The sequence below is a fragment of the Rhipicephalus microplus genome, chromosome 9 (assembly GCF_043290135.1).
Source record: "Rhipicephalus microplus isolate Deutch F79 chromosome 9, USDA_Rmic, whole genome shotgun sequence".
In the NCBI taxonomy this organism is placed as follows: domain Eukaryota; kingdom Metazoa; phylum Arthropoda; class Arachnida; order Ixodida; family Ixodidae; genus Rhipicephalus; species Rhipicephalus microplus.
Genome location: NC_134708.1, coordinates 53,385,112 through 53,411,728, shown reverse-complemented (window position 1 = coordinate 53,411,728; position 26,617 = coordinate 53,385,112). Strand labels below are relative to the sequence as shown.

At 43.9% G+C, this 26,617-nt stretch overlaps 1 protein-coding gene across 5 annotated transcripts; it reads left to right on the top strand.

The window, feature by feature from the left end:
* The first annotated feature begins 3,485 nt into the window (after nt 1-3,485).
* Nucleotides 3,486-26,164, top strand: Strip (striatin interacting protein). 5 transcript variants are annotated; one of them, XM_075873667.1, is made up of 17 exons: nt 3,486-3,622; nt 4,009-4,075; nt 4,157-4,231; nt 5,243-5,498; nt 7,307-7,482; nt 8,400-8,527; nt 9,926-10,114; nt 12,706-12,816; nt 13,809-14,168; nt 14,852-14,923; nt 15,027-15,101; nt 16,039-16,136; nt 16,745-16,972; nt 17,641-17,707; nt 17,791-17,895; nt 19,363-19,567; nt 21,190-26,164. In XM_075873667.1, exons 1-17 carry the CDS (start codon nt 3,617-3,619, stop codon nt 21,480-21,482), a joined length of 2,511 nt encoding a protein of 836 aa, XP_075729782.1. In that variant the 5' UTR covers nt 3,486-3,616; the 3' UTR covers nt 21,483-26,164. The 5 variants fall into 5 exon arrangements, with proteins under 5 accessions (XP_075729782.1, XP_075729780.1, XP_075729779.1 ...); XM_075873665.1 differs by having other exon boundaries at nt 3,507-3,622; nt 3,985-4,075; nt 12,709-12,816; XM_075873664.1 differs by having other exon boundaries at nt 3,507-3,622; nt 3,985-4,075.
* The last annotated feature ends 453 nt before the right edge of the window (nt 26,165-26,617 follow it).

Below are 26,617 nucleotides of genomic sequence, written 5' to 3'. Positions count from 1 at the left end.
AGGCCGATCAGCTTGCTCTCTGTAGTATACAAGCTATTTGCAAAGGTAATTGCTAACAGAGTAAAGAAAACATTAGAATTCAATCAACCAAAGGAACAAGCAGGATTTCGAACAGGCTACTCAACAATTGACCACATTCATACTATCAATCAGGTAATAGAGAAATCCTCAGAGTATAACCAACCACTATACATAGCCTTCATAGATTACGAGAAGGCGTTTGATTCAGTAGAAATATCAGCCGTCATGCAAACACTGCGGAATCAGGGCGTAGATGAAGTATATATAAACATTCTGGAAGAAATCTACAGGGGATCAACTGCTACCATAGTGCTTCATAAAGAAACAACAGAATACCAATCAAGAAGGGTGTAAGGCAGGGGGACACAATTTCCCCAATGCTATTTACCGCGTGCTTACAGGAGGTTTTCAGAAGCCTAGAATGGGAACAGTTAGGGATAAGAGTCAATGGAGAATACCTTAGTAACCTGCGCTTCGCCGATGACATTGCATTGCTGAGTAACTCAGGGGACGAATTGCAACTCATGATTACGGAGTTAGACAAGGAGAGCAGAAAGGTGGGTCTTCAAATTAATCTGCAGAAAACGAAAGTAATGTACAACAACCTCGGCAAGGAGCAGCGCTTCGAGATAGGTAATAGTGCACTTGAAGTTGTAAAAGATTATGTCTACTTAGGGCAGGTAATAACCGCAGAGCCGAACCACGAGATTGAAGTAACTAGAAGAATAAGAATGGGGTGGAGCACATTCGGCAAGCACTCTCAAATTATGAGAGGTAGATTGCCACTATCCCTCAAGAGGAAGGTATATAACAGCTGTGTCTTGCCGGTACTTAGCTACGGAGCAGAAACCTGGAGACTTACAAAGAGGGTTCGGCTTAAATTGAGGACGACGCAGCGAGCAATGGAAAGAAAAATGGTAGGTGTAACCTTAAGAGACAAGAAGAGAGCAGAGTGGATTAGGGAACAAACGGGGGTTAAGGATATCATAGCTGAAATCAAGAAGAAATGGACATGGGCAGGGCATGTAGCGCGTAGACAGGATAACCGCTGGTCATTAAGGGTAACTGACTGGATTCCCAGAGAAGGGAAGCGGGTTAGGGGGAGACAGAAGATTAGGTGGGCAGATGAGATTAAGAAGTTTGCGGGTATAAATTGGCAGCAGCAAGCACAGGACCGGGTTAACTGGCGGGACATGGGAGAGGCCTTTGTCCTGCAGTGGATGTAGTCAGGCTGATGATTATGATGATGATGATGATGATGATGATGATGACTGTGGGGAGGTGTACGGCCAATATGAAGCGGTCGCTACCGAGATCTACCGCGAGGTTGGACCAACGGGCGAGGGCGATAATTTTTGACGAAGCAGAGATCCGGCGTAGTGTCTCTTTGCGTGGACGTACCGGTGAAAGTGGGAAAGGCCTTGTCCGTCATGAGAATAGGGCCCATGTCATTCGCATTTTTCCAAGCTCGTTACCTTTGGGTGTGTCGTACACGTAGCCCCCAGGCGCTATGCGCGTCGTTAAAATCACCCGCAATCACTAGCGGGTTAGGCCCCGTGAGACAGACGGCTTTCTCGAACAAACGTGCGAATCTTTGTCTATGATGGCTGGGACTACTGTATACATTGAGGATGTACACGCTTTGTTGTGATGTGTTGCCAGGGAGAATTTCGACCATAACATGTTCAATTTCGGGCACACTGAGACTGGGCGCTGTGCAGGTAATCTTGTTAGTGACCAGGGTGGCGGTACCGCGTCCTCCCGAGGGGCCGGGCAGCCACTGGTATCCGGAAAACGTGGCGGTTGGTACTACAGTCTCTTGTAGTAGCATGATGTGAGGTTTGGCTTCGTGGCTACGGAGGTATTGTGGCAGGAAGGCTTTCTTGCGGGCGAAGCTCCTGTAGTTACATTGTCAGCTTCGCAACCCGTCATTTGGCCTGGCCACCTTGAAGCATGTAGGAGTCGGCCTGAGCACCCGGCGGGTGCGTAAGGGCCGCGTGAAGTGGTGGACTGGGCACGGCTGTACGTTGCGACAACGGCTGACCCGCGGCAACGGCAGGAGCGACGACGTGATCGAGGTATTGCTTCACTTGACCCAACCGATTACCGTGTGCCGCGAGGGTAGACTGCACGAGAGCCATGCTTTCGCCAAGAAAGCGAAGGCTTTCCTTAATCGCCGATAGCGTGCTCTTAATGCCTTCTAACCCTGCCTTTGAAGCTGGCTGGTCGTGGGCGACCGCGCGTTACTTGGGTGCGCTCTTGCCGCTGTCGTCACCAGCGCCTACGGGTTGCGGCTGCGACGGGGTGATTGCGTTGTCGGTGGTGGGCGTAGCAGCGCGTGCATTTTTGTCAGTTTTCGGTTCGGCAATTGCGACCATGAGTTTGCGTATTGTTTCTTTCATCATCGCGTTTTCGTGCTTTGAAATCGCTATCTCAGATGAGGTGTGTGTATCATGCTCTAGGAATGAACCCGACCCTACCTGTGATGTAGTGTTTCCTTTTCCCCGGACGGCGTCCGCCCACGATGTAGGTCAAGAAGCATTATCAGATCACACGGCAGTCCATCCTCATTTTCTATTAGTAGAAACCTAATGCCAAGTGAGTGTAGGGAAATTAGTACATTTTATGCATTCTTTGTAAACATCCCAGGAATAAACCGCTACCCAACAATGCAAAAATACATTGTCGATAGCCTCTAGCTTTCTTCACATGAAACAGCTATCCATGCCGGTTCTCGAACAAAAACCCTATACAAGCATAATGCTGCCCTATTACAAGCATAATGTCGGGAAGGAACAGCGTTAACATGCGCAGTAGAAGAGTAAAATAACGTGGTAGAAGAGAAGAATAACAACAAGGTGTGCCATACAATATGCATTGAATTACGAGAGGGCCGTCGAATGGTTCCAACCCATTACAAAGGACTCGGTCATAGTTATTCATCATCAGCCACCGAATCAATAAATGTAGTAGCGGTACCTTGCAAGCGCACTTCTATTAGTAGCCCCAGGAGAGTTTCCAACGTGCTCAAGAAGTGGCGCTCTTCCACCTTTCGCTGTGACTGTGCGGCGCTTTCCGCACAGGCCCGACGTTTTTTTTTTTTTTTTTTCGTTCATGTTTAACTGTTTCGTTGTCCCCTTCTTCCAGGAAACGATGTGTTGCCGTCTTTTCATCGCGATGGCACGACTTCACGGGCACGACAGACGCCTGCTTTCGATATCAACATTATTTGAGAACTTCGCAGCGACGGCTCAGCGCACGCCGCAATGCACGAGGGAATGTTTCGCTAGTTTCGCTTCAAGGGTCTCGCATGCTGAAGAGAAGAAACTTGTGAAAACGCAGGATGCCATGCAGGATGCCAACCAATGACGTCACGCACACCATGGTCTTTAATAGTTGGCTTCTTGTGTGGCCAAGCAAACGGCCTGAATTGGCTACCAGTCTGGCTGTTTGTATGGATATGATTTCGTTTCGTTTTGCCTGTTCCGCTTCCGTTGCATCTGTGTGCTAGTTTCCGTGCATCATCTTGGAGCGATCAGTTTTGTTTGGATTTCCTTGTGTCCTACGTTGATGCAGTTGAAACCTAGTAAACATAATGGAGGTGAGAATTTTTCGGTTGCTTTTCATTGAAGTTCTGCCGTTTCTTGATTGCGCTGCGTTAGTCCCGTTGCAGCTGTCAGCAGTACAGCACACGAAGGCCTACGCTAAAGTTGACATTTGCAACCCGAGGTTGAGATGTTTCGTCGTTCTAAAATCGCCTAGCTGCTTGCTTCTTGTGTTCCTGAGTGTTTCGACTCAATAATGCTACGTTTTTAGCCTCACGGCTTATCGTTTTCCACCAGCGCGGTTATGGTAGCCCGGCATTGAGCAGATAAATGACCAAAATAAATCGTAGTTCGCCGCACGCCGTAGTGAGTTTCCCGCAGCGAGCTAACGTTTTTCGTCGTTGCATCTCAAATTCAGATAGACAACTACTGTTTTCAGCAGTCCGGGGATTCGCCCGATCTGGAGTTTGTTTATGATGACGCCGATTCGCACGAAAATGAAATCGCAGGTAAGTCTCTCGTGCCGCCGGCGAGGCTGTCGCTCACTTTCGCACACTGTTTCAAACCGCAACGCCGTGTTCCCTTTTCAGAGCTATACACGTACACGGAAGAGGCCGAGTTTTTTCTCAACAAGAAAGCGTTCGAAGATACAATGAAGGAATATGGTACGTACCAGCCGCCGCAAGCCGTGCATGATGACTACGTTGGTTTCGCCAGCTGGGGTAAGATTCCGTGAAAATCCTGGACGAAACCCTTTTCAAAGTAGTTTCGTTCATTCGTCTAACCCAAGCGGCGACTGGTGTGCAGTAGCCAACACGCCAGGTCAGCCAGTAAGTAAACAACTACCACTTGTGTTTGTGTGCTGAGAGGCTGTAGAACAAAAAAATGTCGCTGAAGTAGTCGTTTCAACAAAGCGTGTTTCCTTGCTGAAACGACAGATTTAGCAGCATACCTTTTTCAACGTTATCTGAACACTTATCGCCTCCAACTTATGTCATATGTTTATTCACACAGCGGCCCGAGCTAACTTATAGCGATGGGTTTGGGTATAGGGGGTGAAGTGAGTTGGTTATAGGTACGGGTTCATAAATTGCAAACATGTAAAAATATCCTGCGGTTATAGGCGTGGGTTCGTAGATGACAAACTACATTTCAAACGTGTGTGGGTGTATAAATAACAAACAACATCATACATAACAAACATGTCACAACATTTTTCAAAACAAAGTCATTACTACACTGTAGGAACTGTAAATGTAAATGAATAAACAGCAAGCATTATTAAACACTGCATGAGCCAGGCCAATTTATGCTAAAAAATCCTCTAAAAGCAATGACCGAATATCACCTAGCAGAACTTTTTTCTGTTATATTAGCAAAGCAACTGTACTTCAATTATTTGTACACGGATTAAGCAGTGCAAGGTTAAATCAATGACTCAGCTAGTAGGATTAAATATATGTTTAGATTATTGGTGTATTTTGTGTATTCATGATATGTGAAATAATTTGGATCAAAAGATAGGTGGTCCTACAGACTTGTTTTACGTTCAAACAGAGATCCCCTGATTGGGCGCGATGTGGCTGAAAGATCTGTTCACTTCGAACTGTCCTTTTGATTAAAGCTCCCCCCCCCCCCCTTTTTTTTCCACATCGCCGCATGTTGACTGGTTTCAGGATTTGAACCAAAATGGCACACACTTGACGAAACAACCCGACAGGACATAGCACTGCGACTGATGGATGGCGTGGAAGTCAGCCCACGTGCTTCGCGGATGCAGGCCGTGCGCTCCATCCTCTACATCATGCAGGGAGCCTTTGGGGAGTGCACCACACTTGAGGAACAGCCGCTAAGGGCACGGCAGAACGTTTTTCTCCTGTATCGACACGGCTTCTTCCACGTCTTTCTTCAGTTGCTGAACATGGAAATCGAGTGAGTCGGGGAATTTGTCGGCTACACCTCACTAACGCCTTCAAAAAACAAGGCACATATTTTCATCATCGTGATAGGAGTGCACATCGTGATCTCTAAATATTAATCAACCTCTCTTGGTCCGCGGGCCATTTTGAGCATAGTGGTCCAGTGCACACATAAATGTTTTTGCTGTCAACAGCTGAGGTTGCATGTTTGCTTGTTCACCTGTTGCCTGCTTTTCTCTGCGAGGTATTCCAGCAGAGTGGCTAAACAGCTAAACGACAAGAAATAATGCTGCCATCTAAGTGATAATAACATTCCAATCGCTTCTTATCAATGACCTATTTTATAAAGCTGAAAATTGTGTGTGGCCTTAGAAGATAATCTCATCACTGCATTCGATATAGCAGAGGTCTGATGCTCACCTCAGCTAGCGGGCTGCAATCAAGGAATGTAGTCTATGCAAGGGCTGGCACAGTTAGTAAGGAAGATTGAAAGGGGTGGAATGGTGTTGAACACAGTGTCAGCCCGCATTGACATTTGAAAGAAATCCTTTTTCTGTATTCCCATATCTCATACATGGGTGATTTTGGAGGGATATTTCTCCTCATGCTTTGTGAAACATAACAATACTGATCTGCAAAACGACTGTAATCTTGACGCCTATTCTGTATTAATCAGTTTTCGTCCCACAGTTGTTTTAGCATATGGTTCATGCATAGGGTGCCTTCTCACCAGAAAAACAAAAAAAGAAGGCCTGATGTGGCTCATACTTACAAAGAAATTTTTTTAATTGAATGTGACTTAGACAGTGATTGGTGTGTTAGGGCAACATTAGATCCAAGCATTTAGTTTATGCCACTAGGCATTGGCTATTGGCTTCTCAGTGCAGCCACAATGTTTTATTGATGGTGTAGAAGTGTTCTGTTTACAAGGGACGATTTTGTTTTAAATCAAAGTAATCTGCTATATAATGTGTGTTTCACAGAATTGAAATTTAGGGGAGTTAATTAGGCTTTCTATTGTTGAGTAACAGCACAAGACAGATAAGGACAGAAAACTAAAGAAGTGATGCAAAAAGTGGTGTACACAAGTGGCCGATGCTTGACTATGTAGTTTCAGAACAAAAACATATAACAAACATTGGGAAAGGCTCAAGACTCGGTTAGGGGCTACTCGTGCTCGAGTTGCTAGTTAATGCCTGTCCCATAGCTTCTGGCGTTCCCATTCTTCATCAGTCTTATGCTGTTCTTTCGGAATAAGAATTTTTTTTTCCAGACCCTTCAAATGGTCATTCACCAGTGAATTGGCTGAGAGTGAATAACTCTGGTTTATAAAGACAATAGTCTATCTTGAGTTACTTGTGATGGCATAAATTTTGCTGTTGTTTGTCTTTCTGTCTGTCTCTCCATTAGTCACTCGATTCAGCCACCCGGCCAAAAGTTTAAGCACTTGCTGAACACCCAGCCATCTTGAACTGGCGGGTGCGTTTGTACTTGTGAGTGCTGTCAATCAAAAAGCAAATATTACGCACGTCTGAGGCACAACGTCAATATTTAAGTATTAGGTGGTGCATTCCTTTACTATAAAATACATAGATACAGAATTCAAAATACCCTAGTGTTTATTATGCTGCGCTAAAAATGTGACACTATGCATGAAAAAGCCCTCTGTTGGCGATATGGTGCTGCTTCCTGGCAGTGGCCCCAGGTTCTGCACAAGCTCCGGCAGAAGACTTTCAATGTAATTCGGAGCAAAGCATGCAAATACGCGGCCAATTTTTTTTTTTCTAATGCACTCTTGGTCTGGTTTTCCCTTCATTATAGGAACAGCTCAGCTGCCACGTCTGCCCTAAGAAAACCATCTGTATCGCTGGGCGACAGTACGGACCTGCGAGCGATCCTGAGCGTCCTGTACATATTCGTCGAAGTGATGCGCGTCTCCGCCGAGGCCGACACCGATGACATGAAGCGAGATCGCGCCAACTTCGCCAGTGAACTGGGTGAGACGAGTCTGCGATAGCCTTTTCCGCGGCACATGCCGACATGCTTTGTTGTTGTGCAGCTTGTTGGTGGTTTTCAGCAAGTTGCTGCTAAGCACTAAGTAGACTCTCGTTAAACAAAACCTGAAGGGACAGGGAAAATATGTGTCATTTAGCGGGAGTTTCATTTACTGTGAGATGAGTAGGGGTGAAGAAGACAAGTACGAGACCAATCATATCAGAGACACTTGTTCCATTTAAGCAGTAGTTCTGTTAAACAGATTACCATTTACTGAGATCCTTAAAGTACATTGCGAGTTTGCTTCCCAATCACAGCAGCCGTGTTTCAAGGGGTTTGCAGTGAAAAAAACGAATGTGTGTCAAATTGGATGCATATCCACGTAGACCTTTATTGAGTAACCAATCTATACAAATAATATAAAGTTTAAGAACAGGACGAGCAGTAAAGCTGTGTTTTAAGGAGTCACGAAGTTAGGGAACAAGAGGGCTTTACTGACAGTTCTAGCTAAACTTAACAGGTACTCCCATGAGCGAATAAAATACGAAGAAGTAGAAGTTAAGTGAAATACATTATTTCATTATTATTACGACCAGTATGCATTACATAGCATCATTTTGTTTGCATACTCAACTTGAAGTGCACATCATATTTGCAAACCATTTAATTAGCGATGTGAGACAGTGTTCTTGAGTTATGAACTGCAAAACCTAGTGCACTTTGTCATTTTCTGTTCACGTTTCATTTTTAGGTGACTGTACATTGGTTGTCCGTTTCATTCTGAATGAACATCGAGTTTCCTTCTTTGGTGCATTCACTACGATGGGGGTCGCGACTGTTATTCTCTCAGCGCTGTTGGCTTTCTTGCAACATGCAACCAAACGCATTGATTGCATGGCCTCTGTGCTTTTTTCCGCAGCCCTGCCTTTGCTGGGCGAAGAGCTGCTGGCCGTCACCCTGTTCCAGATGATCATAAAGTTTAGCAGTGGTGCCACTCCCCACTTCCCGATCAAAAAGGTCCTGCTGTTGCTCTGGAAAACCATTCTGGTCAGTTCTCTCCTTCTTTTAGTGAACAAGCAGAATGCGCATTGATGGAGGGGCCAATGTTTGTCATACGTAGCCGTACATATGAAGCAAAGGAAGCATTTGTTGTTTTTAACTGGTGTATCAATAACGAACCAAAGGAAAATAAGATCAGAAGAAAAAAAGTAACGCCAGGCCTGCACGGAAGGCTCAGCACAGTCACAGCGAAAGCTAAAAGGGCGGCCTTTCAGAGCCTTTTCTAAACACTGATTGGGTAACTGCTGCAAGCACACTTGCTTGATATCCACTACGGCATTAATAATAAAAATTTTAGGTAGTAGGCCCGCATTTGTTATGCTAGTTTTTGTCATTCTTCTGAGAAGCGTGGTATCTGCTAAGCTATTGCGAGGAATTTTGTGCCAATTATTCATGCAGTGGCTGACGACGATGAGGGATTATGCCTGAAGTGGGCATGCGCCATAGTTAATAGCTGAACAAAAACAAGCTTTTGTTGTGGGTTGGAGCTTTGGACGACCCACTCCTTACACTATTCGCATTGTGCGACGACTGGTTGTTCTTTCGCTCTTTGAAAACGCTTTAAAAGTCATGTTAACACGACTCCTTTCCTGACATCAAGCCTGCCTAAGGCAAGTTTGCCAACAAGTCCCAAGCACCGGCGTGGCTCAGTGGTAAAATACTGGGCTGGCACCCAGCGGACCCGGGTTCGAGCCCTACAGTGTCACTGATGGTAGGGTTTGTTTTTTTTGCTGATTTCTCACAATATGGTTACGGACACCGGCAGCGAGGGACAGACAACTACGGCGCTGCGCGTGACCGGAGTTGTGATCTCAGAACAGTTTTCGCTGAAAAAGAAAGGAACTAGCTTTTTGCCACTGGTCACTTAACCAAGGGGTGGAGGGGGAGTCAATAAAAAATGTAAAACTATGGTGATAATAATGACTGTTGTAATAAAGGTAAGCTGTCTTAGTGTAAGTTGTGCCTATTATTTAGTAGTAGTATTAGCAGTAGTAAGCATCACACAGGTAGCGTGATCAGAGGGTGTAGTGAATAGTAATAACTGTTCAGGTTTTACATATTGAAACCTGGATGGAGGGATCCACAAACTTTTATCTTGTGGGTTTATTTGACATACTCATAAATATAAGTTCACCTTTTCTAGCATAATGCTTCCATCAAAATGCAGCTCCCGCAGCCAGGATTCGATCCTGGGACTGATTTGCGAAAGTAAACGATGAAATAAATAAAACGAAGCACGCATATTTCAAGTCTATGAGTTTATTAATGACACTGCATTGTCTTGCTAACCAATCACGTACAATTGCATGCTTACAGCTTCACTGTTCGTCAGTCTTCATGGTGTGGTTTTTATGATAGTTTCAAATCAATGCTGCGCGCATGCAGGTTTCCCTAGGTGGAACGCCGCAGCTGCGGGCACTGAAGGCCCAGTACCGGGAGGCTCACCAGCTGCCTCCTGCGCCCGAGGATACGGTGGAGGTGGCGCGCACCATGCGCGCCTCCTCGCCGCCAAGCTCGGCCGCCGACCTCATCGAAGCCCAGCAGCAACGAAAGACCAGCCGGCCCTTCAAGCGGGTCCGTATTCATTGACATGCCGACATTTCCCATATATTTTCGTCGGTTTTACAAATTAATATGCGTTCAACAATGTTTAAAAGTTGCTCCTTCAGAAGTCCCCAAAGTGGGGAATGGTGCAGTAAAAAAAGTTCTAATGTACCTGCCCATAGCACAAAGGTGCTACAAAGAAAACCCGCATCTTTTTGATACATTTGTCACAGGAACTGCAAAATAAAACGTTATATGGAAAAATTGCATTAACTAAAGCGGTTCGAAAAAAGGAGTAAAGCATGCATATTCCATCAGCAACTTACTTTTATTGAGCAGCATTGAAGTAGTTGCTCAATGTGCACTGCACTCTTATTTCCAACATCCAGCAAAAAATTCTTCCGAAAGTCGATAATAGAAGCTGCTTTTTTCACACTGCATTCTGGAAAATGCTACGAAGCGCATCAAAATGTACCAAGTCCATCACACTCTGTTGGCAGCAATTTTTTTGGCACAGAATCAACACTGCTATAACTTAAGCGGCTCTGCTGCGTGCAGATCATGGCTTGTTGAACACGGCTCAAGCTTGTGTATCGAAGAAAAAAAGCATAGTATGTTTAGATATGTCAACTAGGAACGACATTGGCAGTCGTATTATCCAGTTTTGGTCTAAAAATATGATCATATCTAAGGTGTGGAAATGCATTATTTTCAATTGAGATTGGTGGAGAATATAAATAAAAATGTGCAGGATGGCATAGAGATTCGACTGCAGTTTTCTTTGGAGAAAACTTCCCTATGTGTCCAAACAAGAAATCTTGATCCTGCATTCAGACACTCCATCAGAGCCTTTTGAGCGCAGTTACTCTGCGATTCGAGTCAACTTGGAGGGCTCCAAGGTGTAGCTCCATTCGAAAAATTGAATTGCTGCACAAACTTGAAGGAAAACAAGGAAGACAGGAAAGAGCGCAGTGGTAACGTAGGAAAGAGTCCGCAGAACTGGAAATATGTTGAAGCAATACTTTTTCTGCAATTCAATTTTTCAAGTATGAACCAACTAGTCTGCAAAAAAGTATGGCTCCAAGTTTCAGTGCAAATGCAAGCTAATAAACGTTTCTAAACATAGAAACACTAAATGTTGTATGGTATATACAGTCGAAACGCTTTCAAGAGACACTGATGAAAGAAACAAACAGGTAAGGGACACACTAGTGTGCCTACATTGATATAGGTGTTAATAAGAAAATACATATGTGGTAGCCTGCTTATAAGAGGTATCTCATATGAAAGACAAGAATTGCTTCCCAGTACATGCTTCTCATAAAGGGGTGCAACTGTACTCGAGTAAGTGCCGCACTTATTTGCCGCAATATTCCGGGGGTGTGGCTCTTACACGAGCCAAATCTGTATCTTTCGGCTAAGACTTCATGCTGTTGCTGAGACTGCTGTAACTAACAGTGCCCAGTGATCACACGTACTTCATTTACAGACATCTGTGATCGCTCTTGCTCCTTCTGCTACTTGACAAGTCTGTCTCACAGGCACCCTTCCCATTCGGTTCTTGTTAGCTTGAAACTTTTTCACAATGATGTGACGTTATGCAAAACATCAAGCATTCAGAATCCACACACAGACTTGTTGGATCAGTGCTCTGTTGAACAATCCAGTCTGCGTTCTCGTGAATGTCTGATGCGAACCTCTTCGAGTGACAGCAGTGGAACTTGGTGACCTTGAATAGTACATTGACAAAAACGTCAAGCAGCTGCATGATGCTTGCCCACACGTCAGCTAAATGCACTCATGTTTCGGCCAGTTGGGATTTCACAGGGTCGGTTCCAGAGCATAGATTTACACGTTTGACAGCTGAGGATAGCTTCTTCCAAATATCAAGTTGAATCTTTATTACCACTGTATATCTTACACATGGAGGAAAAAAAAAAACGAAAGAAAAAGCTCCACATAAGTGGCTTGACTAGAGAGCAGGCCAATGTAATGTATGGAGTGTGACCAGCAGCAAAAATAAAGGGTCAACTAACAAGCAGAAACATGTGACTTGTGTGGAATAAAAGTAATACACAATATCCAGAAAAAAACATAAAATACAACGCCACGATGAATTGAAATAATTTTTTTCTACAGACATCGATCTAAGTTTTGCTGAAGGACAGTCTAACAAATCGAAATTAACTGAAGATGGCTAAACATCCATAGTAAAGAGAAACACAAAAGCTCTATGCCAGTATTGAAACAAGATGTGACAACACTCCAATGCTCTCTCAGCTCATACCTTCAGGCTTGCCGCCCTTTCGCTAGTATACGGTAAATCAGCTCTTCAGAAGCCTGTGAGGAGGAAAAGCCCCCATGTGGGCTGTAGTTTGTATTTGTTGCCACAAAATTAGACCTGTAGCCAGGAATTTTTTTTTTTTTTTTGAGGAGGAGGGTGCACCTGTTGAAGGCTTTGGAAAACTCATATATTTACTACTTGTTCTTAGTAAAACACCCCCCTCCATCTGAATTTCCTAGAAGCGAGGGAGGGCTGCCGGCCTGCATACAATGCATCTGTGCATATGTCCTTGCGAAGGGGCAACGTCTGCTCATGAATGTCGTCTGCTCTTCCCTAGCAGCAAAGCCTGGTGAAGCAGAGCAGCATGGATGACTTTCAAGACCTGGACGGGGACTCGAGTGCCGACGAGGAACTCCGAGACATGGAGGAGCGACAATCGATGCCCCTGGTGAGTGGAGTAGGTTTTCAGAGATGGTGAGTGTGTAGGCAGAGATATAATTTCGCTCTAGATAATCATCATCATCCTTAATATTTTTCGGGTAAAATGTAGAGGCGGAAATGCTGATAGTCAAGAAGGGGAACCAGGGCAAAATCGCAAAAGCTGTGCATGCAGGAGTCAGGCTGTAGATTTCTTTGAAAAGTGAACTATTTTAGGCACTATTTTAGTTTGTAATGATTGTTTAGCAGGTGTTTTAAAAACTAATGAGCTACGACTCGTTCAGACATAGTTGTCTGATAGACTGTTGCATTCTGGAATGGTGCTTTGAAAGGAAAGATACCCTGTGAGGTTTGATGAAATTTAAGAAGTCCAAAAGGACTTCTTGAGGGGCGTGTTGGTGCTGAGATTGTTTCACTTCTTGAAAAAGGGGTACAGAAACGAAAGGAAGGCGAAGCTCCAAGATGGCACTTCACTTTGCTCTGTTTTTGCATTTCCCCCCTCCCCATCCAGTTCTGGAGAATCTCAGCAAACAAAGTTCATTTTAAAGCTAATTGCCATTTTAACAGAAAAACTGGGTCTAACTTGGCTGGTTTAGTATTTGTGTGCTGCTCACCTGTACATCTTCATCGTTAAATGAAATTCATGTTAAATTTCAACATGGTGTTTTCCTAGACAGTTTTTTCTGAGAAATCCTGCTTCATAATGTTTTTAGATAAAATGCGGCATTGGTAATAAAAAAATGTTTTTTAGCTCGTTCCATGTTGCAAAAACCGTCGGATAGTGAAGCTCAAAGTATACATGAGCGTATTTGAAGGTAGACTAAGACAGCATAATCTCATTGCGTGCATTATCATAATTTAGCATAATCATCGTCATCAATATTTCATTTTAATTAGTTCTTTGTTCACTGCTCTCTCTGGTTACGTGACCTGTATGACTACTGTGACTACGACGGTGGTACCACAGGGTAGACCGAGATAGCCTAGAATAATCCCGCTCAGGAACCCCAAAGCCCCGGTTTACCTGAGGACCCCGAATCGTCGGAACCCACCATGCGGCCGGCAACACCGGCACCGGGAGACAGCGCAAGCCGAAGCGGGCAGCTGCCACCCCTGCAGTCGACCGTCTCCGCCACGAACGAACAGCCACCAGGCGAGGACACCGGTGGCTTTCCCTCGGTTCTCTCGCAGGCCAGTGCGGCCCTGGGGCTGCCCTGGGTGCCTAAGGTGCGACCCAAGGACATCAAGGAGTTCCTGGACGCGACGCGGCTCAAGTTTGTTGGCTACCAGCTGCCCGACGACCAGACCTCTTTGGCAGGCCTGCCAGAGCCCATACACGAGGGGCTGCGAGTGCTCAAACAGGTGCAGTAATGCTTCTCGCAACTGTAGGTGCTGTAAAGGCATTTGTTGAGTACAGGCATAAGGCTCGACCGTCAGCCTAACTAACAACTCAAGTCACGGACTCTGAGCATGAGCAGCATTCGTGAACAATGCACGGTAGAGACAGGCTCACTAGATAATACTTGAGAGGTGGCCGTGCAATAGTGTTGCTATTAATTACAATTATTTCTGGCGACATCAAGGCAGTCATCTGGCAACCTAGCTGCAGCTCATTACTGAGAGTAGATTACGCTCAAACCTTATTAACCTAAGTTGCAGCTTACATGAAATTAAGTTTTTATATCCTAAAATTCGTTATTCAAATTCAAATCTCTTTATTTTTTCAGATACATTCAGAATTGATTTGTCTGGAATGTAATGTCTAGTGCATTCCTACAGGAATGCTTCAGACATTCGAGACTATGAGCTTTAAAAAAAGCTAATCGTCTCGAACTACACAATATATTTAGATATTTGGAACCCACCTTTAACTTTGTTTAACTTCAAGTATGCTACCAATTTTTTTGAGGTTCGCAGGTCCGCATATTTCTTTGTAAAAATGTTTGAAGCTCTTCGTTTGTACGCGCACGAGTAATTGTAGGATTTTGAGCGTGCGCTGTGTTCGTGCAATTTGGGATCCCTTTTCAATTTTTATTTTTGAACAGCACATGTACACTTCACTGGCCGAGGTTCAAATGAAGAAAGAAGAGGCCATCGCAAAGCATCCGCTGTCAATGGTGAGTGGAAATGCATTAGCGACTCTAGTGATGCACCGTTTAATGCAGCACCAGTGGCTCAGTTCCCTATCATTATCTCTTACTTTCCTTTTTTTTTTTTTAGAAGGAACACGAAATACCGCTTACTCCGACTGAAATCCTGTACCAAGCCATGCTACCCAGCATGCCACAGTATATGGTAAGCTTTATAAGGTCCCCATGTATTTTTTTTTTTGTCAGAAGTTTGTGATAGGTGTTTATGCCCAGTTTCGGGCAGTAACTGATCACTGAAAATGTGTTACACCCAAACTTCATTGCAACAAAGTTGTATCTTACATGAAAATAAGTTTGTTATATCCGAAAATTTGTTATAAAAGTATGTTTTCAACACTATTGCAGCAGTATTCTACATTTGCTTCGTTATAAGCAATATTTTTCACATCCGCTTCGTTAATGGAGGTTTCAGCGTACCGCCGATTGTTACTTTTTCATTCATGTAACTTGTAACAAACATTATTACTTCTAACACCGTGATCCGGCCCTAGTCTGCCATTACCCACCACAGTGGTCTAGTGGTTATGTTGCCCGGCTGCTAACCAGGAGGTCGCAGGGTCGAATCCCGGCCGCAGTGTCCACGTCTTTAATGGAGGCAAAAAGGCTCGAGGCCTATGTGCTTAGATTTAGGCGCACATTAAACCCCATGTGGTCAAAATTTCTGGGGACCTCCACTACGGCATCTCTCATAATCATGTCATTGTTTTGGAAGCCTGCAGTTATTGTTAGTAGTCTGCCATTGGTGTCAGATTACTGCTAGATTAACTTATTAACTAACGATGCAAGCCACATCTAGAAGCTGAACAGTCTTGTTATTCATATGTTTAAAAACTTGTAGCTCCAGTTCAAGTACGACGAACCAACTCGCCCAATCTTCAACACTTGTAGCTCCATCGGCTTGACTGTGTACAAGCTAGTGGAGTGCATTTTCTCTTTTGTTTTGTTTTTTTTTTTTTGTCACATCCATAAGTTCTTTGTACGGACATTCACTGTAATATAATGCTCAACTGCATAAACCATAACTAGGTGTGCAAACAGTTCTGAGAGTTCCTCATGGCCTTGTGCTCTTGTCTCCCGCCCAGATCGCACTGCTGAAAATTCTTCTCGCGGCGGCGCCGACCTCAAAGGCCAAGACGGAATCGGTGAACATCATGTCTGACGTGCTACCTGAAGAAATGCCGTAAGAGTTCCAGTACCTCTTGTTCGCACCAGCCAATATTTACCAAACGCACAGATAAAGACGACAAATAAGATCAAGTGCTTAGCACGATCAAGCCATAATGTAGCAAGCACAAGCGGTCAAATTGGTGCAGTCTCTATCAAATGGTTCTTTAAAATATTCTTGTAAATCTGGCGAAACAGTCCAGCACTTTACCATAGTTATATTGAAAACATCTCTCATCACTTTGATTTGCCCTGATGCTGCACTGCAGTGCTCTTTTCCAAAGAACGGGGCAGTCAGTCTTTCCAACCTATATTTATTATGGTTTGTGAATAATGAGCGGTGGCGTGCTGGCCTGCAATGTTAAGTAATAGTATAAGCTAATGATAGCAAGTGTGTGTTGCTGGCTAAACCATTGTTAATATTGGCTTAACAGTACCGGCAAATGTAAGCTAGTCCAGGCTTATGTTGGCTAGATGATCATGAGTGTTAGCTAATGTTAGCTATTTACCTCTAACATGAGTATCGTCTTCATTCAGTTACAATCCAACAACAGTCTCGCATATACGTGGAAAACAACAATAACTGGTTCAGCCTGAAAATTTTTGCCTAAATGCTTTCCACAGCATCACCGTCCTGCAATCGATGAAGCTGGGCATAGACGTGAACCGTCACAAGGAGATCATCATCAAGGCCATCTCAGCCATCCTGCTTCTCCTTCTGAAACACCTCAAGATCAACCACGTACTCCAGTTCGAGTACATGGGCCAGCAGCTCATGTTTGCCAACTGCATTCCCCTGGTGCTGAAATTCTTCAACCAGAACATCAACTCCTACATTGCGGCCAAGAACACGTGCGTCTCCAGTGTCTTCCTTGTTTTCGCTCTCTCTAGAATGGCATTTTTGTTTCCTAATTTCTTCTCAAGCTCCTCAATTGAAGTCTCTCAAGTTCAAAGCTTCGCAAGTTTTTTTTTTTTTTTCATTGTTGAGGCCATTAAGAAGCATAAAAACAATATGCGTAATGATCTTTGTGCATCATAGCAGTGAAATATTATGAGGTGGTAGATGTACCGAAAAAGTCAGAAACATCTGGTGATGACCCTACATTGCACCTCAATGCTTCTTTAATCTAACAACTCCAACTTTTTGTCATTGTCTCGATGGTTGAACAGTTGCATAACCAGATTGCCACCAGATTGCCTTCCCATTACGTACTGTGCACTTCTCAATATAACTTTTTGCGAGGTTAAGACAATATTGACAACACTTTTAATAAAGGCGCAGCCAGTGACGTGCTTCTTTTCTTCTATTATTTTTTCGTTTGCACATGCTCTTCATTTTAAGCGAAACCAGTGGTGAATAGTGGGGCTTGCCTAATTTTCATGGCACATACACACTACGAGTTCTTGGTTATGTAGGATGGACAAATTTCGTTTTTGCTTAGCCATGTACGGCTTCACTGTAATACCGTGCTGATCATCACCTTTACCTTCTTGTTTTTCTTGTTAAATTCCTCGAGCAGGGTGTCCGTGATTGACTTTGCAGCATGCGTAATCGGGGAACAGCCAGAGTTGACGGCAGAGACGCTGGTTCGTACTCGTTCTCCTCAACTTTTGAAATCCGATTAAACGCTTCGGTCCCCTAACATCTCCTTGTGCAATCTCTGTTGCAGGAGATCGGTGAGCAGCAGCCGTACTGCTGGCGCAACATGTTCTCCTGCATCAACCTCCTGCGAGTGCTCAACAAGCTGACCAAGTGGAAGCACTCACGTATCATGGTCAGTCGTCTGGTCATGTCGCTTTCGCACATTGCCAGTTACCATGCGCAGTTGTCATACAAATAACTGTATGTTACCTAAAACCTCCTACACCCGAGACACGTGATAAATAAAGGGGGATTAATTTCTGCAAGACAAATGAGAGAATGAAAAGTAAACTTCTCTACTACACTCAGCGACCAACAACTGCCGTACGTGTGTTTTGCGATCCCAGTGTAAATGAAACGACCAGAAATTACAGTGACGCTTGCAAGCCTATCAGCAATTCGAGTAGAATATGTTCTTAAATTTCATTAAATAGTCTGAAAAAAAAAAAAAACATGGCAAGTTGCGCACACTAGCGAAAGAGCCTTTGCGTTTCCCTGTTGAGTTATCCGATTACTGAGTGTAGTCGGGTGCTATTACGTGCACCAGAATTGGTGCCTGTGGTTAGAGTGCCATGTACGCTGCTATTCATCCCGGCTGTATCCTGTGCTGCTTGTGTAGTGAAACAAGTTGACAACGAGAAGCGGGGCTACCTTCACAGCAATTAGTGGTATGTGTCAAGTCGTAGCCCACAGACACACAGCTGTCGCTCTGTCTGCGTGTGTGGGTTACGCAACACCAGCATGTGTTGAGTCCATGACTTCGTCACCGCAGATCAAGTAATTCTAATTATAAATTTCTCACGACGTTGCCCAGTTTATCCTGATTAAACACTCTGACCAGTAAACTTTCCACACCACTAAAGAAAACCAGTACTGCCATAAAAAGTGGTTGTCAATGGTTATAAGTTTCACTTGTCAAGCTACTTGCCAGCTAGATATTCCTCTTCATCTCATAGTGCTTTCTTTCCCACTCTTTCAATAGGAAGTTGATGTTTTTGCTTTTTCAAATGACAAGGAGTTTCGGCAGGTTGTATGTTCCACTGCGTGACCTTTGCTCAGAAGCTACTGTTCTAATTGTATCATTTACAAAACAAGACCCCCCTCCCCCCAATCATTGCTCTGAAGGAGCCGGTTGAGGTATGAGCACCAGCTGCAAAGCGCTATAACTGTCAGGTCGGCACGTAGTATGAGCTTATAATCACAGCACCATCTATTTTATGCATGTAGCGTGGGGACACCCCATCACATTTATATATATTTAATGTTGTTGTATTTTAAACATTCACACAGCGACGTTTCAAGCCTCCATACAGCCACTTTCACCCGCATTTATGTGTAATTAGTATTTGATGATTACCATGTGTCTGGCGCTTTTGCCAAAACTGGCCCCTATGTCAAGGTTCTTATCGTCATTGTCGTATATCAGTCTATTATGCTTGTAGAGCTTGAATCAGTGCATTAACAAAAATTAACAAGCGTGACACTTGGCATAACGCACCCCTTTAAGGTAAATTAGGCACGCGATGGTAGGTGCTTGATTTGCTGTCTTCTCTTCACTCGTGCCTGGCACAACTGCGCGCAACTTTTATCTTCCCTGCAGATGCTGGTGGTGTTCAAGTCGGCGCCCATCCTGAAGCGGGCACTGAAAGTTCGCCATGCGACCCTGCAGCTGTACGTGCTCAAGCTGCTCAAGATGCAGACCAAGTACCTGGGTCGCCAGTGGCGAAAGTCCAACATGAAGACCATGTCGGCCATCTACCAAAAAGTCAGGCACCGCCTCAACGATGACTGGGCTTATGGAAATGGTCCGTTCTCTTATATTACTAGTACTGCGATTGTTAAAGATAGCTGCTGTGAAAGAGGAAGCCCACAAAAGTGGTTAGTTTCAGTACTGAAACTGTAGTGGGGATGGATCACTGCGATGAAAGCTATCCAGCAATTAGGCAGAGCCAATCGTATTGAAAAAGGGCACAGCGTTTGTGCACGACCTCTGAGATCGGCTAGTACCAGTGGTGCACTGAACAGTCTCCGAGACTACGTGTTCGTACTATTAGCTTCGTAGCCACACCTCAGCAGGCACTATTCGCTTCATATGTCAATGACAGAATCAATTGTGCCAGCCCTACAGCTTTGTCAAGATTGCTTCAACAGCATCATGTACAGTGCTTAATGAGAATCTAAAAGCGACATGATGTGTGACAACCGACCTGTATACACTCTAGCTCCCAATTAGCTGTGTTTCACCATTACAAATTCGCCCACGAAAGGTAATGCTGGCTCTGATGTATGCGCACGGACCAATATTCCGCCATTAAGTGAAAACATATATATGCATTGCTCAATTCTGAATTATCACGCTTCGATTCATTAGCACTGTGCCCGCGTAAAATGCTGTTTCGTGTTCTTCGTGGCAACAACTAAACTTCGAAGAGGAGTAGGCCACTTGTCGGTTGGCTTCAGTGACAACCTCTCTGCTCAAGGATATTTCGTGCATTCAAGTTCAGGTCGCCATTTTTTCCTGATATTCTGCCTTGTTTGGGTGCTCACGCAGGAGCCATTCCGCTAAAACAGAGTGATCTTCGTTACAGTTTTTGACAACTTATCTTCGACAAGGAGCAATGCACACGGACGCAGGGCCGTCGCACATTCACGGTGCTCCGCAAGTAGTACGGCAGCTTGCAATTGATCTCGCTTTTGCTCGCTTGCACTACTAATGCGTTTATAACATTACATAAACAAATAATTCTGATGGGAGAAATGTTCCTATGGTTCAGTGTGCATTTTAGTGTCATATTTGGAGGATATTTTTCTCAGAGAACTAAACAATGCCTTTGCGGCTGCATACTGATCTCCTTGTGTCATAGGTGTTGTATTTACATGGGCGAACAGGTGAGGTGGGGCTTTTTAAAAAAAAAAACTGAAAGAAAAGGAATGCTTTTTTGCAAATTGACAACTGTATTTTACCTACAACATCCCACACCCGAGCCACGTGATAAATAATAGGGTATTTATTTCGGCAAGGCAAATGAGAAAATTACCAGTAAACTTCTTTACTACACTCAAACCTCATTATAATAAAGTTACATCTTACACAAAAGCAAGTTTGTTATATCCAAAAATTTGTTATAAAAGGTTTATTCCTAACACTATAGTGCAAAACTGTTTTTCATTTACTTCGTTATAACCAATATTTTGTTATATCCATGTTCGTTATATCGAGGTTCAAGTGTATCTTTTGGCGTCGTATCAGGCATTCATTAGGGTTCTGTAGCTTCCCCAGTACTCCCAAGAAAGGTATTCATCGAGTGTAGTCTGGCAATTTACTGTAAGTGTTCACGATTTCCTAGTGACACCTTTAACAGCGCAGATATTACTCCACCAAACAACTGCAACCTATGTGCCTAGCAACTCACTTTTTTTTTTCCAGACCTCGACGCGCGCCCATGGGACTTCCAAGCCGAAGAGTTCTCGCTCCAGGCGAACATCAACAACTTCCACACCCGCCGCTACGACAGGCCCTCCTCCTCGACCCAGCAGCAGCAGCAGCAGCAAGACCTGGTTAACGACTTCCAACCCGTAGACAACAGCTTCCTTTCTGTGCTCGGGCGCGACGTCGAGCTGAGCCCCGAGTTCAAGCTGCACTACCAGCAGTGGCTGCAGGGCGACGTGTTTCGTACCAACGTTAACTGGGATCTGCTCCTCTGCCCGGGATACCTGTGAATTCGCCGGCTCTCTCGGCGTTGTCGGCTTTTTCTTTCTCTCTACGCACCCATTGTCATCCTATGTCAATTAGTTGTCCTGCCCGACCCGCGTGCCAGTCATTGGCGGTTTTACTCGTTTCCCAGCACAGCAAGATGAGTGGGTGCATTGTTTTTAGTATTTTAATTCTTCGCGTCTTTTCTGCGTATCGCTGAACCCATCCGGTTAAAATTGAACAAGCTGAAAGAAATGCAGCTTCGCTGCGGGCGAATGAACGATGTCTCTGTATGGACATTGCTCTAGCGTGTGCTATTGTTTGTGCCATTTGTTTTACGGAAAACGTATAGGAAATACAGCAATGAAATAATTTCTTTTGTGCTTTTGGCCTTATCTGGACCAGTGAGATCTGATTAGGAGCTTAGAGGCACCGGTTGTTATTTAACAGTTTCTTTACAGCCTCCTGCTCTTTATTTACAATTCCTCAGAGCCGTAGCGTGAAAAGCTTAGTCTTTACATTTGTGGTTTAGCACAACTATAAGAAGCCTAACTTTAGTGAGTTTTGTTTTGTCTTGCCAAAATTTGTTAGTAAAGGTAATTAATTGGGCTAATTGGTATATGTCAAGATTCAAACCAAACATCACGTAAGGGTGATAGATGCAAATGAATCGCATACACTGTTCAAATGATCAATGCAGGGCTATCAAACTTCGGCATCATTCAACAATTCAGTGGGCCAGTCTCTACCCTATCCATTGGCATAGCTAGTTCCGTGAGTGACATTGCCGTTTCCTGTTCCACAAGTCGTGAATCACACTGCACTTGGAAATGCTTTCCCACTCCAAGCACCCTAGTAGTTCGCAGAAAAACTGCAAATACATTTCTGCTACGTGATTGTCGTTCCGGTATGGCTCATTTGCACGTGCATTGCACTTTCCAAACCTTCTGCAAATGAAAGGCTTCGCTCACGCAAGCACTGTGTAGTTCTTTGAGTGCCCAGGTCGTGTTTTGTTCTGGTACTGTTCACTGTGTAGGTGCTCGAGCACGTACAGGTTTTTTGGTGTGTCTTCCGAGAAGCTGCCCAACAGCGTTACTCTACGACATACACCGCACATCTGTTTCTGTTTTTTTTCTCAGTGCAGTTCACGAGTGTTGTCTTATCAGATAACTACACTATGTTGCCTCTTGTTCCTACTGTCTGGTATCCCTTAAAAAGGCACAAAAGAGAAAAAATTTTTACAGCTGGATTAGTTTGATTTACACAGTGCCAACAAAGCCACCACCGTTTTAACTTGTAGCGCCTGGTGAACCAAAAAAAGCGTGAGAACGAAGATGGAAATAGTTAATTTTTATTGAGTATTGAATACACTGTATCCTGAAACACCCAAAGGCAATACTTTCCAGCTTAAAGAATTTTTATTTAGCCGGTACTCGAAGGTGTTCCGAGGATTTCACTGTTGAAGGTGTTATGCGTGCCAATGTGTTTGTGCCCGAGAGCATGTAATTTTTAGAGTGCTCACGGAATGAAACGCAAGTATTTAGGGCTAAGAAATGCGAAGCAAAACACATGACCATTTGCGTCATAGTGAGCATTGCCTTTAGTGGCCAGATTCGTAGAGACGTGACATGGTATCTTGAGCAGTTGTACGTTGCAGTCATTTTACTAAAAGTTCTGATGTGGCATTTCAATCTGTGTGTACAGTACACTTTAAACCAAAGAAGGTGTATTTGGGGAATCTTTCTTCCTCTGAACAATAATACTCGTCTATCTTGTGTGCTTTCCTCACAATGCCACCGCATGCCCAGTTCTTCCCAATCAATCATGAACGCCGTGCAGATATCAAGGAAAGTAGTCTAAATTTGAGGGTTCGTTTTTCTCTGTTAGACACAATATTAATGCAAACTAACAGACAATGATGTGGAGGATAGTATAGGCGATGTTATTAGAAGTAATCGTTATGCAAATGTGCATTAACTTAAGGTAAATGTAATGTAAATGTGCAGATATCACTGTGACATAGCGCTTCTGATAAGAATGCAGTGGGCACAGTTTTGTGAGAAAGGAAACTGCAGGTAGCCAAATGACGATAATTGTTGCGTCGCAAAAAGATACCCCAAATACTCTATTTGACTTTCAGGGTAACATAAACACTTATCGTGAGCGTGCGAAAAATTACACTCCTCGGACCCCTCCTTCGGGTTCGCCATCGCCAAGCCAGCGGGAATTCAAAACGATCAATCAAAATCCACACCCTGGCTTACCGGTGCTTCGGTGTCGACGTGAAAATTCTTGAATTATCACTGTCGTTAGCCAACCAATTACTGTGATTTCTAAGTTAAATAGGTTCCAAACAATGCTTATATTAAAGTAATCGATTTTGCATTGCACTTCAGTGTTTTTCAAGACAAAGCATGAACCGAGAGCTCCAGCGTTCAGAAAAAAAAAAAACCTGTATGCAAATGTGTGTTTGAATACAGATGTTGTAAAACATCTGCTCAGTAAACTTTAGACAGGATTTTTTTGTTTGAATGAAGTCAAATCTTTGTTACTTGTTGTCAGCAGAGTTTTTCATTGTTTCAGCAGTTGCCCAATTGAAACTCACCTTGTGTGTTTTAACAGGGCTGAAGGCGAAACCTTTCTCGCCTCTTAGCGTGTTGTCACAGACTACACCAGTTATGTTGCTATGCTAACCAAGGTTCATCTGATATTCAGTGAAGATCTGACTGGTAGCTAACTGCTCGGAGGAGAGTTCATTCAAATCAGTGATATCTTTTAACTTCCATTGGCTGATATCACTGTTCTGTATTAATAAATCTATCAGTGGGAAATAATTTAACCAATTTTCATAGACAAATTGTCCTTCCACCCATCATGCGATCATGCGCTCAATTTGTTTAATGTGTTGTAGTTTAATTACGATTGTTCGCTAGGTATCGTTGGGACATGTTGCAATGACTGATTCTCAAGCCATTTGTTCCAAAAGTGCACAACTGCGGACTTTAAATACCTGCCAATACCTTTTTTTGTTGCAAAAATTCGCACAGCATGTTTGAAACATCCTGAATATATGCAACCAGTTGCTATTTGAACCTAACCGTGAAACCGCAGCTATCGTGCCTGTATTGTTGACATTACAATTCCCAGTGAATGACATGATGTTGTTGCTGGCACTGTTCCTGGCAACCTGAGTTGACTTGTAAGGGTCTGGCTTCTCTATATGTTGCAAATGGCTCTTGAAAAGAAAAAGCCCTGCCCAGTAGTCTTCTTTTTCCAAGAATGTCGAGTTGACTTTCTAACACGGCTTGCATTGCCTTAAGTTGACAATCGAACTAGCCGTTCACACACATTCAAGTACATCACACGTGATTATTTAGAAATGCACAAGTCTGCACACGTCCTTGCTTCTTCAGTAATGCAGTTTTTTTTTTTAATTTACATTGCTCAAAAGGACGGGAAGTTGTGTTAGCGAAACAGCTCAACATGCAGTTAATTTCAGTTCCATCAATTTTACTGAAAGTGTAGTGCAAAATAGCCCAACTAGGAGTATTGTTTCAGTATCATCAGGTGGCAAGTTATTCAAGGTCAGTCTTAAGCAGCCAGCTAGATCGAAGCGAGCACTCATTTTCTACAAAATCAAATGTGCCAGTTAAACAGCTATAGCCCAATGGCAATACCAAGTTTTGAGTAAGGAACATTATTGCAGTTTTTGACAAGCCGACTGCGAGCTGCATTTCAAATGCTAAAAGCTACATGTTGTCTGTAAATTTTTAAAAGCATTGAGTTGTATGCATGCGCTCTTGCAAAAATTTTTGAGCAAGGCGATGATCTCCCCTTGGAAGACGTCATAGGAGATCCTGACAATTTCGTATCCAAAATAAAAAAGAAACCTACTCTGTGAGTAGACTTCAGATAACTAGCCATCAGGCATGTGAACTATAAATAGACAACATTAATTATTGCAAATGTTAGAGTTATCATGCTATGTTTAACATGCTAATTTATTTATGACAAATATTAGTTATCTTGCTATGTTTAACATGCTAATTGAGGAACCAATTGAGATGTAGGGTCTAACATGTACAGAAAAAAGTGCCAAGCAGAATACATAACTGAACGATTGATTAGCTATACATCACTGCAAGAGCTTTTAATGAAAAGCCAAGGTTGTAGATGCATAAAGTGTGTGGGTTTAAAGTGTGGGCATGCGCTGTGTGGTGTGTGTGTCGGTCGGTTTAGTAAAATTCATTTGAGTCACTTGATTCCAATTGAGGCAATGAGGCATTGTGGGAAAGTGGCCTTGGCTTTGCACGAGAGGGCTACGTAGCACAATCCTCCCCACCACCCGAGAGGAAGGTACCGAAAAACCATGGGATGTCGAGAACAACTTCCATAAGCACGCCACTCGGCTGTGCTACGACAAGGTCACTAAACCCGGTGGCCGACGATGTTTTATTGACGTTCACTTCAAGGCATAGATGCACTTAGAGACGCAAAGGCAACTGCGGCCTCCGGTGCCAAACACGGCAGAGGTCGGGCATTTCTTTCGTAGAACACTGCCGCCACAGCGGGTGTTTAGAAATATTTATTTGCACGCGAGTGCTCATCCTCATTGCCAATTGCTTTCTGTACATAGGCTGGTGTAGTGTGCTCTGTAAAAAATGCAAAATCCTAGTGTCGAGAGTCAATAAAATTGGTGCTCACGAAATCGGTGCTGGCCTATGTGTGTTTGTGTTTTGTTTTTTTTGTCAATGTGATGGATGTTTCAGTGAAGTGGCAGCATCACTTTTCTTAGTGTGGCCTGGTTACTGACCCATTGCAGCGATGGCTGCATAGTTTGAATGTCCACTTCTAATGCGGAAATGACCATGTTCGCTTCCCAGTGCCAACCAAGAACCCACCGCATTTTCGCCAATGGATAGAAGAGTACACCAACCTGGCACTCAGTCGTTTAGGCGAACTCGTCTCGAAAGACAGCTCCATAAAGCGCTGCAGAGGCCCCTGGGCATGCCTCAACTCACTACAGCTTTGGTGAAATAGCTGAGGATCCGCCGTGGGAGGCAGAGAATCGACCTTTTTTACGATAAGTAGGGCTTCCCTAGCAGCGAGCACCAAAACGAAATTCGGCGTGTTTCCGGTCGCCGCAGCAGCATGGGAGCTT

Bases quoted from the DNA above. Each gene is read 5' to 3' on its own strand.
- Strip (XM_075873664.1), top strand. The intron at 12,817-13,808 runs GTGAGTGGAGTA...AATCCCGCTCAG, and splicing joins AGCGACAATCGATGCCCCTG to GAACCCCAAAGCCCCGGTTT. The intron at 16,973-17,640 runs GTGCGTCTCCAG...TTCCTCGAGCAG, and splicing joins TACATTGCGGCCAAGAACAC to GGTGTCCGTGATTGACTTTG.